Source organism: Hyperoodon ampullatus (genome assembly GCF_949752795.1).
Source record: "Hyperoodon ampullatus genome assembly, chromosome: 16".
Classification (NCBI taxonomy): Eukaryota; Metazoa; Chordata; class Mammalia; order Artiodactyla; family Ziphiidae; genus Hyperoodon; species Hyperoodon ampullatus.
Window position 1 is genome coordinate 54,389,823 of NC_136929.1, and position 15,613 is coordinate 54,405,435.

The window sequence follows — 15,613 nt, forward strand, 5'->3', positions numbered from 1 at the left end:
TGGATTCTTAACCACTGCACCACCAGGGAAGCCCTATATAAGATATTTTATTTAATCCTTACAAATGGCCGATGGGAGAGATATTACCAACCCTAATTTTTTTTAGAAAAACTAAGCTTTAAAGAGGTTTAGTAGCTTGTCCAAGGTCACAGCTGAAGAATGGAGCTAGGATTTTGAACCCAAATCTGCTTGGTTTTAATTCTACCATATTTGGAATTAACCTAGGGACAGAAATATGGTTCTTTGGTTTTGTCTGTTCTTTTAAGCAGTGTGCAAGTAACCTACCTACTTAGAGCTGGAACACAAACTTATCTTTAAAGCTTGTATAAGAGAGTAGATTATCTACATTATAAAGCACATAGTAGTTGCCTTATACATGTTAGCTGCTGTAATTCACAAGTCATACTGGAAAAAGTACCTTGGTGTATGACCACCAATTGGGAGCTTTGCTGATAATTGTGAAATTACTTCTCACTTCTTGTTTACAAAAATATAAGTCCTCAGTCCATTAGGTAAATCCCTAGTTAGTTTAGATTCTGCTTGGGTACTTCCTTCAAACAACATCTTCCTTATACTGGTGTTTTGGAAGTCTTCATAATCAAAAGTAACCTGGTTCACCAAAAAGCAAGCCCTCCAAGTTATTTAGAATGGGGAATTTCTCGAATTTGGCAGCATTCTTTCAAATCTGTTGACTACTAAAGAATACTTTAATGAGTATAGATATCTCCAAACTTAGAACCTCACTTCTAGAGTTCAATTACATAATTAATAGTCAACAATCCAACACCAGATGTTTTGAATAGTTACTATCACCTATAATTTAAAAGCACAATGAACAATATGTCTATAAAAGGTACAAAGTTCTGAAAATATAAATTTACCATTGCTGATGTTCTCTAAAAGCTTCTCTTCTGAGGTTTTCTTGAAGTCTCTTTTTCTCCTCTAGTTTATTGCTCTGAAATTTCAAGTATCAAAGTGCAATCTATTAGGAAAGCTTTAAGCGGAATCATGATGTTAAAGTTACCCAAGGTCCAAAATCTTTAGGCTCAAGTGGCCTCAGTAGTCCAATATGGTACCTACCAGGGCTTCCAAGGTGATAACCCTCTCACAACGCATGTGCCCTACACTGAAAGCCAGGAGCTCCAAGTTCTTTCCATGACTCCCCTCTTCCAACTTGATTGGTATAATCACAGAATCAGTATTTCACATTTTTACCTTAGTTCAGATGATAGCAACATTTATATCTTAAGCAGTGTTTTCAAAATGTTCTAAGGAAAATATGAAATTTCTACACCAATCATGTTAAATTAAAATTATAATAAATGATTAAATAGATGATACGAAATATGTGTATATATATAAATGGTTAAATAGTTGATACTACATATATATCTCCACATTACAATAAAGCATTCAGGAAAAGATTTTCAATAAGCCAATTCAATTCCCTTCTGACTTAGAATCAGATACTTAAAGCTGTTGAGAGACTGAACAGCAAATGTCCAAAAAAAACCATCCACTTGCATAGATGAATCCTCTCATTTTTTAAATTAGTTGTTTGGAGAGTCTAGAGATAAAGAACTTCACATTTGATATTACTGTCACCATGGCTCTGGCATATTTTAATCCAACTTAATAACCCAGAAACACTTATGTTTTTTTACTATGATACAGCTGTCATTTTTTTTTAATTTGCCTGTGAAAAACAAGTAGACTTCCTAGACAACAAATTTAATGGGCAGTTGAAACAAGTTCTACAACACAGGAGAGACTTGAAGTTTTAATTGAATCCAAGGGAGAAGTCAAGCAGCTGGATTTGCTTTAAAAAAAAAAAAAAAAAAAAGGACTTGTCCCTCAGGAAGACCTGTGAAAAGGGAATAATGGAAATCATCACTTCCAAACTCTAACATAAGTTTAGCTCCATCTTCCAAAGAGAGGAAAAAACTGTTCATATTGTTCATTTCCATGAAAGCCTTCATTCACACAGAACTCATCCCATTTTGAAAGGTAAAATGGATGATTTCAGTTTCAGAAAAAACATAAAGGAAATTTACTACAATCCAAGAGAATTGTAATACAATTCAGTTGTAATTCAGTTATAATACAAGGCAATTGGATTATTAATGAATCACAGTTCTAGGAAGCAAACTAACAGAAAATTGTACAACTGAATAAACATGATCTCAATCTAGAAAAAAATCCTGACTCATGAGACCAAAAGTAGTCAATTGTGATGAGTTCCCCACATCTCTGGGGGAACAAAAGGGGGCCGCGAGGTAAAAGACAGCAAGGAAGCAAGCAGTAGATATTGATTAAACCAGGATTAGGAATGCTACTTAGAGAACAGTGAGAAAATCACACAAGCATTTAGAGACCAGGGCTGGGTCCTTTAGCAAGGTCAGAAATTGGAACATGGATTTCATCTCTTCACTAACAGATTATCATTGGACTCAACTTACAAAAACAGTTACTCAGTAGCTAAATTCTATCCAACAAAGGTCTGTTTATCCCTCAAGAGTTGATGGAGAAGTATTTTGAAAAATACTGGAGTACTTAAGTATTCAATACCTACCACTGTGGTAGCTGTTTTAGTACACTAATCCAAATACTTAGATTTAGTCAGACTACTTATTTCTTTCCATTTAACAGTGAGTTAAGGAATCACCCAACCATACTTACACATATACAAATACATAATATAAAAGATCTAAGAATATGAGGTCCAGAAGAAAAAATATGGAATGAGTTCTAGGTCCACCATCACTGAGTGACCTTAAACAAATCATTTAATATCACTGAATCTCATGTATTCAACAAACATTTATCAAATGCCTATTATATGCTCAGTACTATGTTCTGTTAGATGCTGGGAATAAAAACAGACAGTGCCTACTCTGGAAAATTTCAGAAGCTAGTTGGGAACACAGACAAGAAAGCCATGATGGCAGTGTGTAAAATATATTAGGGAATAGAGGTTTGCAAATATGTAATATGAATACAAAGAAAAAGCACAGAAGTGGGCAATTGGGAAATGCTTTCAACAGTTCCACAGACATTCATTCAGTGCCTTCTATGTGGGCAGACCCCATCCTGGGTTAGGGTTAGGGTTAGGGTTAGGGTTAAGATTAGCCAAAATTTGAATAAAATTTGGAATATGGTTTCTAACCTCGGGTTCATGAATAAGCTGTCTGATAGGAGTATGCTTATTTTTATGGAGTGTGAGTCCATAGCTTTCTTCAGATTTCCCTAGGGGCTGATGACCAAATAAAAGGATAAGAACCATGGGTCTAATGAGAGGTAGAAATTCTAGATAGAGACCAATCTTAAGCAAGAACTTTCCAGGAGGAAAAGGAGGTGATGGGAGCAAGGCTACTGCACTCCATTGTATGGTTTCTTACTGCCCAGGGGCCTAGCAGAGAGGTGAAAAAGGCTGAAATAGAGGCAGCATTCAGCTTACCAAGGCTTGCATCCCAGCATGGGGTGTTTCAGCACAACAGAGGTGTCTTTTTCTATTTCTCACAAAAGTACCATCTGTCACCAATCTGAGCACCCACATAACTGACTGCCTGGATGAAGAATCTGTCTCTAATTTGCACAAAGACAATGATGGGATAGTAGTGGCCCTGAATAGGAAAAGGGCATTCCTATAACATACAATATTTTCAATATAGAAAGGCACAAGAGAATATGCCAGTTCAGGAAACCTCAAGAAGCTTGTGGATAAATTCAAAGGGATATGTGGTGAGACGCATGGAGGACAAGGTTGAGAAAGTAGGAAGAGGCAATTATAAAGAAATTTATATGCCAAGTAAAGGAGTTGGGACTTCATTAAAGGCAATGATGAGCCATTATGTTATTTTAAGCAGGATAGTAAGCAGCTCACCCTGAAAGCAACACGAAGGATAAGCCACAGAAAGGACCACAAATATAAAAACCAAGGGTGTGGTTCTCACAGTAATCCAGGCCAAATTATGAGTCCCAAATTAAGACAACAGGGACAGAAAAGAAAGGACAAATCCTAGAAAAATGTCGGGGACAGAAATAAGAGGAGAGTAAAAAGAAACAGTAGGAGGTAGGCTATATTAATAGAGAATGAGTCAAAAAAGGGGGGAAGATTACTGGTGACTATCACTTAAGAGCATCAGAATGAATATGAGGTCAGTTTTGAACCTACTGGATTTGAGATACACCGTGGCACATCTAGAAAGATATATCAAGCATACAGTAAAATATATGGTTCTGGGATTCAGGAATATGGTCTGGAGATGTGGATTTCAGAAATCATCAGCACAAGCAAAATCCACAGACGTGGAAATGCAGGGGCTTTCACCTAAGAATATGGTGACATAGGCACAGGGAAATGAGAGACGATGAATGGATGGGACCTGGATAGAACACCAATAACAGAAAAACAAGCAGAGGAAAAGGATCCGGATGAAATCCAGAGGTGTAGGACAAAGTACTATTTAATAGTTACAATATTACAAACAGTTTAGATAAGTTAGGAACTGAAGAGTCTCCACTGGGTTTTTCAACTAAGAGCTCATTAGTCATTCTTGGCTAGATAAATACCAGTGAATTACTAGAGACAGAAGTCAAACTCAGCCCACCAAGCAACAGGTGAAGGTGAGGACTCAAAGAAGGTAAGTTTCTAAGCTAGCTGAGCTCAGCATCACCTGGGGAACTTTGTTTAAAACAGAGATTTTTTTGTTTGTTTGTTTGTTCAGGTGATTTATAAGGAGTCAGTCTACATACTGGCATGTAGGAACCCAGTGTGGTAGAAAAGGCTTTCAAGAAGCTGAGCTGTGATGCTTGGGGGGGAGGAGTTGAAAGCAAACCAGAACAGAGACACTTTGTTTTTAAGATGAGAGATTTCAGTATGATTATACCCCAAGAGAGAAAAACAGAAACAACAAGAAAGCTACAGGAGAGGGCTTCCCTGGTGGCGCAGTGGTTGAGAGTCCGCCTGCCGATGCAGGGGACACAGGTTCATGCCCCGGTCCGGGAAGATCCCACATGCCGCGGAGCGGCTGGGCCCGTGAGCCATGGCTGCTGAGCCTGCGCGTCCGGAGCCTGTGCTCCGCAACGGGAAAGGCCACAACAGTGAGAGGCCCGCGTACCGCAAAAAAAAAAAAAAGAAAAAAAGAAAGAAAGCTACAGGAGAAAAGGAGGGTTAACGGATGGAGCAGCAATGTTCCCGGGGAGATGGAGGAAAGATGGGATGGGAAGCACGGGTGCGAGAGTCCATCATAGCAACAAGGAAGAGCACTTTCTTATTCCTGCTGAGACGAGACGGGGGCAGAAACAGCAAAGGAAGAGTAAGGAAACAGAAAAATATAGGTGCTTCCAGCCTTGTGGTCTTTATTCACTAGAAGGTGGGAAATGAGGTCATGTGCTGAAAACGAGAGGTGAGGATAAGAATGTGAAAGGAGGAAGATGTCGGTAATTAGAGATGAGCCTAGCCTGCAAAGGAAAGTGCTGTGCACTAGGAATTGTTAAAGACCCAGCTGGGAGGGAAGCCCAGCAATCTCGTGTGACAGGAAGAGCCAGTGTGTTTTTTCTCCAGCAACCCAGTTCATGTGGGTTTATTTAACTTAGAAATAAATTAAACCAATCCAATTCATGTGTAAAATAAAAATCCTCTCTGCCTTCCACACAAGAGGTTGAAATAATAGTAGAGTCAAATGAATTAGGGCACTTCTTTACATGTATAATTAGGTCAGGGCACCCTTTTTCACTGCTTACTTAGTGCTACCCATTGTACAAAGAGATTTGCACCTATTGTATCCTTTAATCCCACCAGTCCCATTATTATATTATTATACCCATTTTACAGCTAAGGAAAGTGAAACATAAAGAAGCTTACAGCTTACCCTTTTAGTACTACATCTGCATTTCAGAGATATAATTAACATCCCAACATTACAGGATTAATTAATGGGGTCAATTAATGGGACCCTACTGCATTCCAACAACCAGAGGCTTAATGCCCACACCAGCTCATCCACAAAGAAATGCATGATGTAGGAACCATATTTCTGGGAAATACTTGAAAGTTTTGTTTTGTTCCTTGAAAGTTTTAAGAAATGGAAACTTTTCCAAGTTTATAAAAACAATATTGAAATAATTTCCTTGATGTTGAGTTTTATTCCTAAAACTGTTTTTAAACTGTTAGCCCTCGCTAGTACTTGTTTCCTAGAAATAATAATAATAATAATAATAATAATAATAATAATAATAATACCCTAAGAGGTTGGGAGAATCAAATGAAAGAATTTGTAAACTATATAGCCCTATATAATATGATTTCAAACATATGAGGATCAAAGGCAGAATAAGATGAATCCAGGAGGTAGGGAGGGTCTTTGACATGGAATTGGAGATTTTTATTTTTTAAGTTTGTGGGCATTATGAAAGTCTGGAAAAAAATCAAATTATTACTCTGCCATACAGATCTCCAGGAAGAAAAATTAATACACATTAAAACCACATAAGTTGTATTAGTTTTCTATTGCTGCTATAACAACCATGAACTTAATAGCTTAAAACAACATAAATTTGTTAATAATCTTACAGTTCTGGAGGTCAGAAGTCCAAAACGGGTCTAACAGGGCTAAAATAATATATTGATGTTGAGGGAAATTGGCAGAATCCAGTACCAGTAGCAGCTGTTATGTCCACAAGGCTTTTAGGTAGCTAGCAATATGAGTCCCCTCCAAAGACTACAGCAGGGACTTTACTTCTTTCTACCCCTACAACATGCACTCTATTTCCAGAACCACATCTTCTGTTTGCATGCTCTGCTATCCTAAGATGTCAGTCATCTATTTGTTCAGTGTAGGAGTTAGGGGTACCACAGTTATGGTTTTGTAGCTCCTACCCATAGGTTTAGTCTCTTTTATCCAATGGCCTTTCTCTACTTCAAGCCAACAATGGCAGGCTCAGTCTTTCTACTGCTCCATCTCTTCATGCTCTCAATCTTCTCTCTCCCTCTTCCAAGTTAAGGACCCTTATGGTAACACTGGACCCACCTGAAAAATGCAGGATACACTCTCTCTACTTGAAAGTAAGTTGATGAGCAACCTTAATTCCACCTGCAAACTTAGCTCCCCTTTGCCATGTAAGAGAACATCTCCCTAGGTTCCAGGGATTAGAATGTGGAAGAGGAGGGGAGGGGGCATTTTTCTGCCTACCACATGGGTTGTAATCTATTTTTAAATCAGTAAGTATCAGACACATAATGTGCCAGATAATTCATAAAATCCTTGCCCTCGCTGCCAAGCCCTCTGAAGCTTGGTTTGGGAATGTGGCGGGGCGGGGGGCGGAGGCAGTGAAAGGAGGACCTCTTTCCTTTCGGGCAAAGCAGTGGTGTGATGATAAGTTTAACAACCAGCTCCAGCAGGGAGGAGGAGGGGAGGTTGATTTGTAGCATTTACTGATTTCTGTGGTGAAAATACTCCTCATGGTCAGTTTCCGTCTACCAACATGAAGTCCGCTAGCCCACAAAATAGAACAATCCACTCTCATGAGCCAGGACAAGGAGGCCCCAGTACACCACTGGAAGAATACATAACATCAACATACTCTAATGTAGGGAATACAAGTTTAACTGAAGCGTCCCAGTGGCCTCTCCAAAGTTCCCCTTAACCCACAGGATTAACTCTTCCTGGATCCCACTGACATGATCAGAGGCTGAAGAGCTGGCTGCCTTTCATACCTTTGTGCGTATTAAGGACCCATATGTGCTGGCAGGGAGTACAGTTTACTCTCCCCTCACTTACACACAGGTGGTGACCAATCAGAAAGAGACCCAGTGTTCCCTGGTGACCCCTCCTGGGAGAGGACAAACTGAAGGTCAAGGGGGATTAAGACCAAGAGGCCAAGTTAGAGGTTCTCGGGTGGCAATAGGCTCTTGGATTCGACTTGGCTCATAGCTCCTGGACAGCAGCCATGTGCCTAAGGGGGACGGTGGTATTTTGTCAGCTGGTGTCCATGTGTGTGTTTGCTGTGCATTTTAAGGAATAAATGCTCCATAAGCACAGCCATTATCACTTCCCTTGGCCATTTTCACACTGGCAATGTGAAGTATGCCATTTCTAGGTGGCTAATGTCCATTTTTCTTTTATATGACATAAGCTATTAAATGGGCTCACATCTGGTATGAAAAGCAACAGATTTATATACAACAGGGAGAGCTAGGTCAGGGTGGCAGTCCGGGCCAATTAGCCAGAGAAATCAAGTCTGTGGAAGGACCAGAGTGGGCTGCTCCTTCTCTTGTAAGGCAGTTTAGATTAATGCTCCTCAAACCGGTTTGTGTACAAGAATCACCTGGGGAGCTTGTTAAAATGCAGGTTCTGTTTCAGAAGGTCTGGGGTGGGATTTGAGATTCTGTAGGTCTAATAAGTGATATCAAGGCTGCTGGTTCAAGGACCACATTTTGAATGGGATGGATCTATATGTAGCAACTCCCTCTCCCCATCTCTCACTTTTGGACAAATTTATACCAATAATCATTACATTTGTCATGTTAGAAAAGCCAACCCAGTTAAGACTTCTGTAGTTAATGATTGCTGTACATCTGGTGTTACAGTATAATTTGGAAAAGGAGGGAATGCTGCTTTTACTCAATGTTAAAGAAAACTGTTTCAGCCACTAACATTTCTGAATAGTATACATAATTTGACCAAAGAAAAAATGAGCTATAAATGACCCACAAGCCAGCCATTTATGGGTATTAAATGACAACTAATAAATCACTTTTAGGATAAGAGTTGACAACACAATTCTTTAGGATCTGCAAGCCCCTTAAATAGATTTGATGATTTTCTTAGTTGCACCTGAAATACAGAATGATTATGCTATATAAAGGGAATACCTTCTCTACAATCACAAGACTGAAGTGTGAACCTTCCTTTGAAAGAAAAAATGGGGCGGGGGTGGGGTTGAATGGAAAAGAGTGAGGAACAGAGAGGTAGAAAGAGAGAGAAAGGTTTTAAAAAGTTATTATGAGAATTTTTTCAATGAAGGTATAATAGATGATGACTTGGAAGTGAGCTGCTGAATCAAATTTAGTAAACAAAGTGCCTATACTCTTTTTTTTATACCTCCAGCATTTCAATTCCTCATGTGTAAGTCCAATCTTATCTCTACCCCAGAGCCTACATCTTTACAGATGTAGCATCTCTACAGATGTAGCATCTCTACAGATGTAGCATCTCTACATCTACACATGTTCCCAGCCTTGAGAGACAAGGAGGTGGGGCTTACAGACTCATTTTATAGGAATAGTTCAGAGAGGGGTAGGGGCCTGTCCAAGGTCACACAGCACAACAGGACACCTGGCAAGAAAGACTTAGTTTGCTCCCCAGCCAGGTAGAGAGCTCCTCGGGGAAAGAAAAGACTAACACTCTTGCACATTCCACAAGCCACCAGCTTTGGGCTTCATTAATTCTAGTAAAAATATCTATTGCTTGGTAACCAGGTTTAAATTTTGACCAACACTCAATCTTTAAAAGGAAAAAAAGAGAAGGATGAAGAGAGATACAGACAGCAAGAAAAAGAATTGTGTTTTCATGACATAAACCTGCAGCAGATGTCATACTTGGTCATCGGTGATTCAACCTCTTGCCCCCAGACCTCCAACACTTAAAACCTACTACAGCTTAGGACTCTGTGGGGAATGGGAGCAGGAGTGGGGGGGGGATGGGGAAAGAAGAACAGTACATTCTTCCTTCTCTAGCAGATGATCATTTTTAAGAGATTCTTCCCCCCAAGCCCCAGAAAGAGTATCAAAACTAAAAACATCAGTTTGAGGTTTGAAATAGATCATATCACTAATACTGAAATGTAAATGCATGTTTTTTCTTTATCAGCGAGAGAGGTATGTTCACCTATTTAACACTCACCCTGGAAAATTCAATATTTGGATATAAATATGATGGTGTACCACTGGTGGCCATTGTTACCAACTGCTGTGCCTTCTGGCCAAATACACAGCTACTCCTTTGATCACTTACCTGGGAGGCGAGAGAGTGTGATGACAAAGAACTCTAGCTCTGAGATCAGTCAGACTGGATTCAAACCCTACTTCTGTTTACTGGCTACGAGTCCTTGGTCAAGTTATCTAATCCTCTGTCAGTTTCATTTGCAAACTTGGGTAATAAGAATATTATACACTTCATAGGCTCTTGTGAGGATTAAACACTTTGTATATGAACAGTGTCTAGAGAGAACCTGGCCCATTAGAAGCCCTCAGTAAATGCTGACTCACCATTCTCTCCAATGTCTTACCTTTTCTCTCTGAACTGCCTTCATTTTTTGGATTTCAGCTTCTTCAGCTTCCCTCTTGATTCTTATATATTCTTCTCTTTTTAGCTAAATTGTATTGAGATTACAGAAGACAAAAAGCAGTTACTATTTTTCAGTCTGAACCAATGGAACACAAAATTATGATGAAAGGAAGAGCTTCAAGATGGTGGAAGAGTAAGACATGGAGATCACCTTCCTCCCCACAAATACATCAGAGATGTATCTACATGTGGAACAACTCCTACTGAACGCTGGCAGAAGACCTCAGACCTCCCAAAAGGCAAGAAACTCCCCACATACCTGGGTTGGGCAAAAGAAAAAAGAATAAACAGAGACAAAAGGATAGGGATGGGACCTGCACCAGTGGGATGGAGCTGTGAAGGAGGAAAGGTTTCCACACACTAGAAGCCCCTTCGTGGGTGGAGACTGTGGGGGCAGAGGGGGGAAGCTTCGGAGCCGCGGAGGAGAGCACAGCAACAGGGGTGCGGAGGGCAAAGCACAGAGATTCCCACACAGAGGATTGGTGCCGAACAGCACTCACCAGCCCGAGAGGCTTGTCTGCTCACCCGCCGGGGCGGGCAGGGCTGGGAGCTGAGGCTCGGGCTTCGGAGGTCGAATCCCAGGGACAGGAAAGGGGTTGGCGGTGTGAACACAGCCTGAAGGGGCTAATGCACCATGGCTAGCCGGGAGGGAGTCCGGGAAAAAGTCTGGAGCTGCCGAAGAGGCAAGAGACATTTTCTTGCCTCTTTGTGTCCTGGTGCACGAGGAGAGGGATTAAGAGCGCTGCTTAAAGGAGCTCCAGAGACGGGCGCGAGCCACGGCTAACACCACGGACCCCAGAGACGGGCGTGGGACGCTGGGGCTGCTGACGCCGCCACGAGGCCTATGTGCGAGCACAGGTCACTGTCCACAACTCACCTCCTGGGAGCCTGTGCAGCCCTCCACTGCCAGGGTCCCATGATCCAGGGACAGCTTCCCCGGGAGAATACAGGGCGCGCCTCAGGCTGGTGCAACGTCACGCCAGCCTCTGCCACCGCAGGCTCGCCCCGCATCCATACCCCTCCCTCCCCGCGGCCTGAGTGAGCCAGAGCCCCCAAATGAGCTGCTGCTTTAACCCCGTCCTGTCTGAGCAAAGAACAGACGCCGTCAGGCGACCTACACGCAGACGCGGGGCCAAATGCAAAGCTGAAGGAGGAGCTGTGCGAACACAGAAGAGAAATGGAAATCTCTACCAGCAGCCTCAGGAGCAGCGGATTAAATCTCCACAATCAACTTGATGTACCCTGCATCTGTGGAATACCTGAATAGACAACAAATCATCCCAAATTGAGGTGGCCTTTGAGAGCAATGATATATTTTTTTTTCCCTTTTTCTCTTTTTGAGAGTGTGTATGTGTATGCTTCTGTGTGTGATTTTGTCTGTACAGCTTTGCTTTTATACCATTTGTCCTAGGGTTTGGTCTCTCTGTCTTTTTTTTTTTTACATAGCAGTGTTTTTAGCACTTATTATCATTGGTGGATTTGTGTTTTGGTTAGGTTGCTCTCTTCCTTCTTTCTTTTTATTACTTTAAAAAATATTTTTAATTATTATTTTTTATTTTAATTTAATTCTATTTTTTTCTTTCTCCCTTCTTTCCTTCCTTCCTTCATTCCTCCCTCCATCCCTCCCTCCCTCTCTCTTTCTTTCTTTCTTTCCTTCTCTCCCTTTTTTTCTGAGCCGTGTGGATGACAGACTCTTGGTGCTCCAGCCAGGTGTCAGTGCTGTGCCTCTGAGGTGAGAGAGCCAACTTCAGGACACTGGTCCACAAGAGACCTCCCAGCTCCACATAATATGAAATGGCGAAAATCTCCCAGAGATCTCCATCTCAACGCCAAGACCCAGCTTCACTCAACGACCAGCAAGCTACAGTGTTGGACACCCTATGCCAAACAACTAGCAAGACAGGAACACAAACCCACCCATTAGCAGAGAGGCTGCCTAAAATCATAATAAGGTTACAGACAACCCAAAACACACCACCAGACGTGGTCCTGCCCACCAGAAAGACAAGATCCAGCCTCATGCACCAGAACACAGGCACTAGTCCCTTCCACCAGGAAGCCTACACAACCCACTGAACCACCTTAGCCACTGGGGACAGACACCAAAAACAACGGGAACTAGGAACCTGCAGCCTGTGAAAAGGAGACCCCACACACAGTAAGTTAAGCAAAATGAAAAGAAAGAGAAACACACAACAGACAAAGGAGCAAGGTAAAAACCCATCAGACATAACAAATGAAGAGGAAACAGGCAGTCTACCTGAAAAAGAATTCAGGAGAATGATAGTAAAGATGATCCAAAATCTTGGAAATAGAATGGAGAAAATACAAGAAACGTTTAACAAGGACCTAGAAGAACTAAAGAGCAAACAAACAGTGATGAACAACACAGTAAATGAAATTAAAATTCTCTAGAAGGGATCAATAGCAGAATAACTGAGGCAGAAAAACGGATAAGTGACCTGGAAGATAAAATAGTAGAAATAACTACTGCAGAGCAGAATAAAGAAAACAAATGAAAAGAATTGAGGACAGTCTCAGAGACCTCTTGGACAACATTAAATGCACCAACATTCGAATTATAGGGGTCCCAGAAGAAGAAGAGAAAAAGAAAGGGACTGAGAAAATATTTGAAGAGATTATAGTTGAAAACTTCCCTAATATGGGAAAGGAAATAGTTAATCAAGTCCAGGAAGCACAGAGAGTCCCATACAGGATAAATCCAAGGAGAAAGACACCAAGACACATATTAATCAAACTATCAAAAATTAAATACAAAGAAAAAATATTAAAAGCAGCAAGGGAAAAACAACAAATAACATACAAGGGAATCCCCATAAGGTTAACAGCTGATCTTTCAGCAGAAACTCTGCAAGCCAGAAGGGACTGGCAGGACGTATTTAAAGTGATGAAGGGGAAAAACCTACAACCAAGATTACTATACCCAGCAAGAATCTCATTCAGATTTGACAGAGAAATTAAAACCTTTACAGACAAGCAAAAGCTAAGAGAATTCAGCACCACCAAACCAGGTTTACAACAAATGCTAAAGGAACTTCTCTAGGCAGGAAACACAAGAGAAGGAAAAGACCTATAATAACAAACCCAAAACAATTAAGAAAATGGTAACAGGAACATACATATTGATAACGCCCTTAAATGTAAATGCATTAACTGCTCCAACCAAAAGACATAGACTGGCTGAATGGATACAAAAACAAGACCCGTATATATGCTGTCTACAAGAGACCCACTTCAGACCTAGGGATACATAAGACTGAAAGTGAGGGGATGGAAAGAGATATTCCATGCTAATGGAAATCAAAAGAAAGCCGGAGAAGCAATTCTCATATCAGACAAAATAGACTTTAAAACAATGACTATTACAAGAGACAAGGACACTACATGATGATGAAGGGATCAATCCAAGAATAAGATATAACAATTGTAAATATTTATGTACCCAACATAGGAGCACCTCAATACTTAAGGCAAATGCTAACAGCCATAAAGGGGAAATCGACAGTAACACAATCATAGTAGGGGACTTTAACACACCACTTTCACCAATGGACAGATCATCCAAAATGAAAATAAATAAGGAAACACAAGCTTTAAATGATACATTAAACAATATGGACTTAGTTGATATTTATAGGACATTCCATCCAAAAACAACAGAATACATTTTCTTCTCAAGTGCTCATGGAACATTCTCCAGGATAGATCATATCTTGGGTCACAAATCAAGCCTTGGTAAATTTAAGAAAATTGAAATCGTATCAATTATCTTTTCCAACCACAATGCTATGTGACTAGATATCAATTACAGAAAAAATCTGTAAAAAATACAAACACATGGAAGCTAAACAACACACTACGTAATAACCAAGAGATCACTGAAAGAAATCAAAGAGGAAATCAAAAAATACCTAGAAACAAATGACAATGAAAACACGACATCCCAAAACCTATGAGATGCAGCAAAAGCAGTTCTAAGAGGGAAGTTTATAGCATTACAAGCCTAGCTTAAGAAAGAAGAAACATCTCAAATAAACAATCTAACCGTACACCTAAAGCAATTAGAGAAAGAAAAACAAAAACATCCCAAAGTTAGCAGAAGGAAAGAAATCATAAACATCTGATCAGAAATAAATGTAAAAGAAATGAAGGAAATGACAGCAAAGATCAATAAAACTAAAAGCTGGTTCTTCGAGAAGATAAAATTGATAAACCATTAGCCAGACTCATCAAGAAAAAAAGGGAGAAGACTCAAATCAATAGAATTAGAAATGAAAAAGGAGCAGTAATAACTGACACTGCAGAAATACAAAAGATCATGAGAGATTACTACAAGCAACTCTATGCCCATAAAATGGACAACCTGGAAGAAATGGACAAATTCTTAGAAATGCACAACCTTCTGAGACTGAACCAGGAAGAAATAGAAAATATGAACAGACCAATCACAAGCACTGAAATTAAAACTGTGATTAAAAATCTTCCAAGAAATAAAAGCCCAAGACCAGATGGCTTCCCAGGCAAATTCTATCAAACATTTAGAGAAGAGCTAACACCTGTCCTTCTCAAACTCTTCCAAAATATAGCAGACAGACGAACACTCCCAAACTCATTCTACGAGGCCACCATCACCCTGATACCAAAACCAAAGATGTCACAAAGAAAGAAAACTACAGGCCAATATCACTGATGAACATAGATGCAAAAATCCTCAACAAAATACTAGCAAACAGACTCCAACAGCACACTAAAAGGACCATACACCATGATCAACTGGGGTTTATCCCAGGAATGCAAGGATTCTTCAATATACGCCAAGTCAATCAATGTGATACACCATATTAACAAACTGAGGAGAAAAACCATATGATCATCTCAATAGATGCAGAGAAAGCTTTCAACAAAATTCAATACCCATTTATGAAAAAAACCCTCCAGAAAGCAGGCATAGAGGCAACTTACCTCAACATAATAAAGGCCATATATGACAAACCCACAGCCAACATCGTTCTCGATCATGAAGAACTGAAACCATTTCCTCTAAAATCAGAAACAAGACAAGGTTGCCCACTCTCACCACTCTTATTCAACATACTTTTGGAAGTTTTAGCGACAGCAGAGAAGAAAAAGAAATAAAAGGAATCCAAATTGGAAAAGAAGTAAAGCTGTCACTGTTTGCAGATGACATGATACTATACAGAGAATCCTAAACATGCTACCAGAAAACTACTAGAGCTAATCAA

The 15,613-nt window shown here is 40.3% G+C and overlaps 1 protein-coding gene across 1 annotated transcript in view; it reads right to left on the reverse strand.

Annotated features, from left to right (window-relative positions):
- Positions 1–15,613, reverse strand: part of EPSTI1 (epithelial stromal interaction 1) — a gene marked incomplete at both ends in the record, with an annotated part of 96,458 nt that overhangs the window by 55,579 nt on the left and 25,266 nt on the right. Inside the window, 2 exons of the mRNA XM_079721863.1 lie at positions 882–955; positions 10,291–10,374. Of these exons, the coding sequence (XP_079577989.1) occupies positions 882–955; positions 10,291–10,374 (158 nt within the window). The remainder of the gene's footprint in view (positions 1–881; positions 956–10,290; positions 10,375–15,613) is intronic.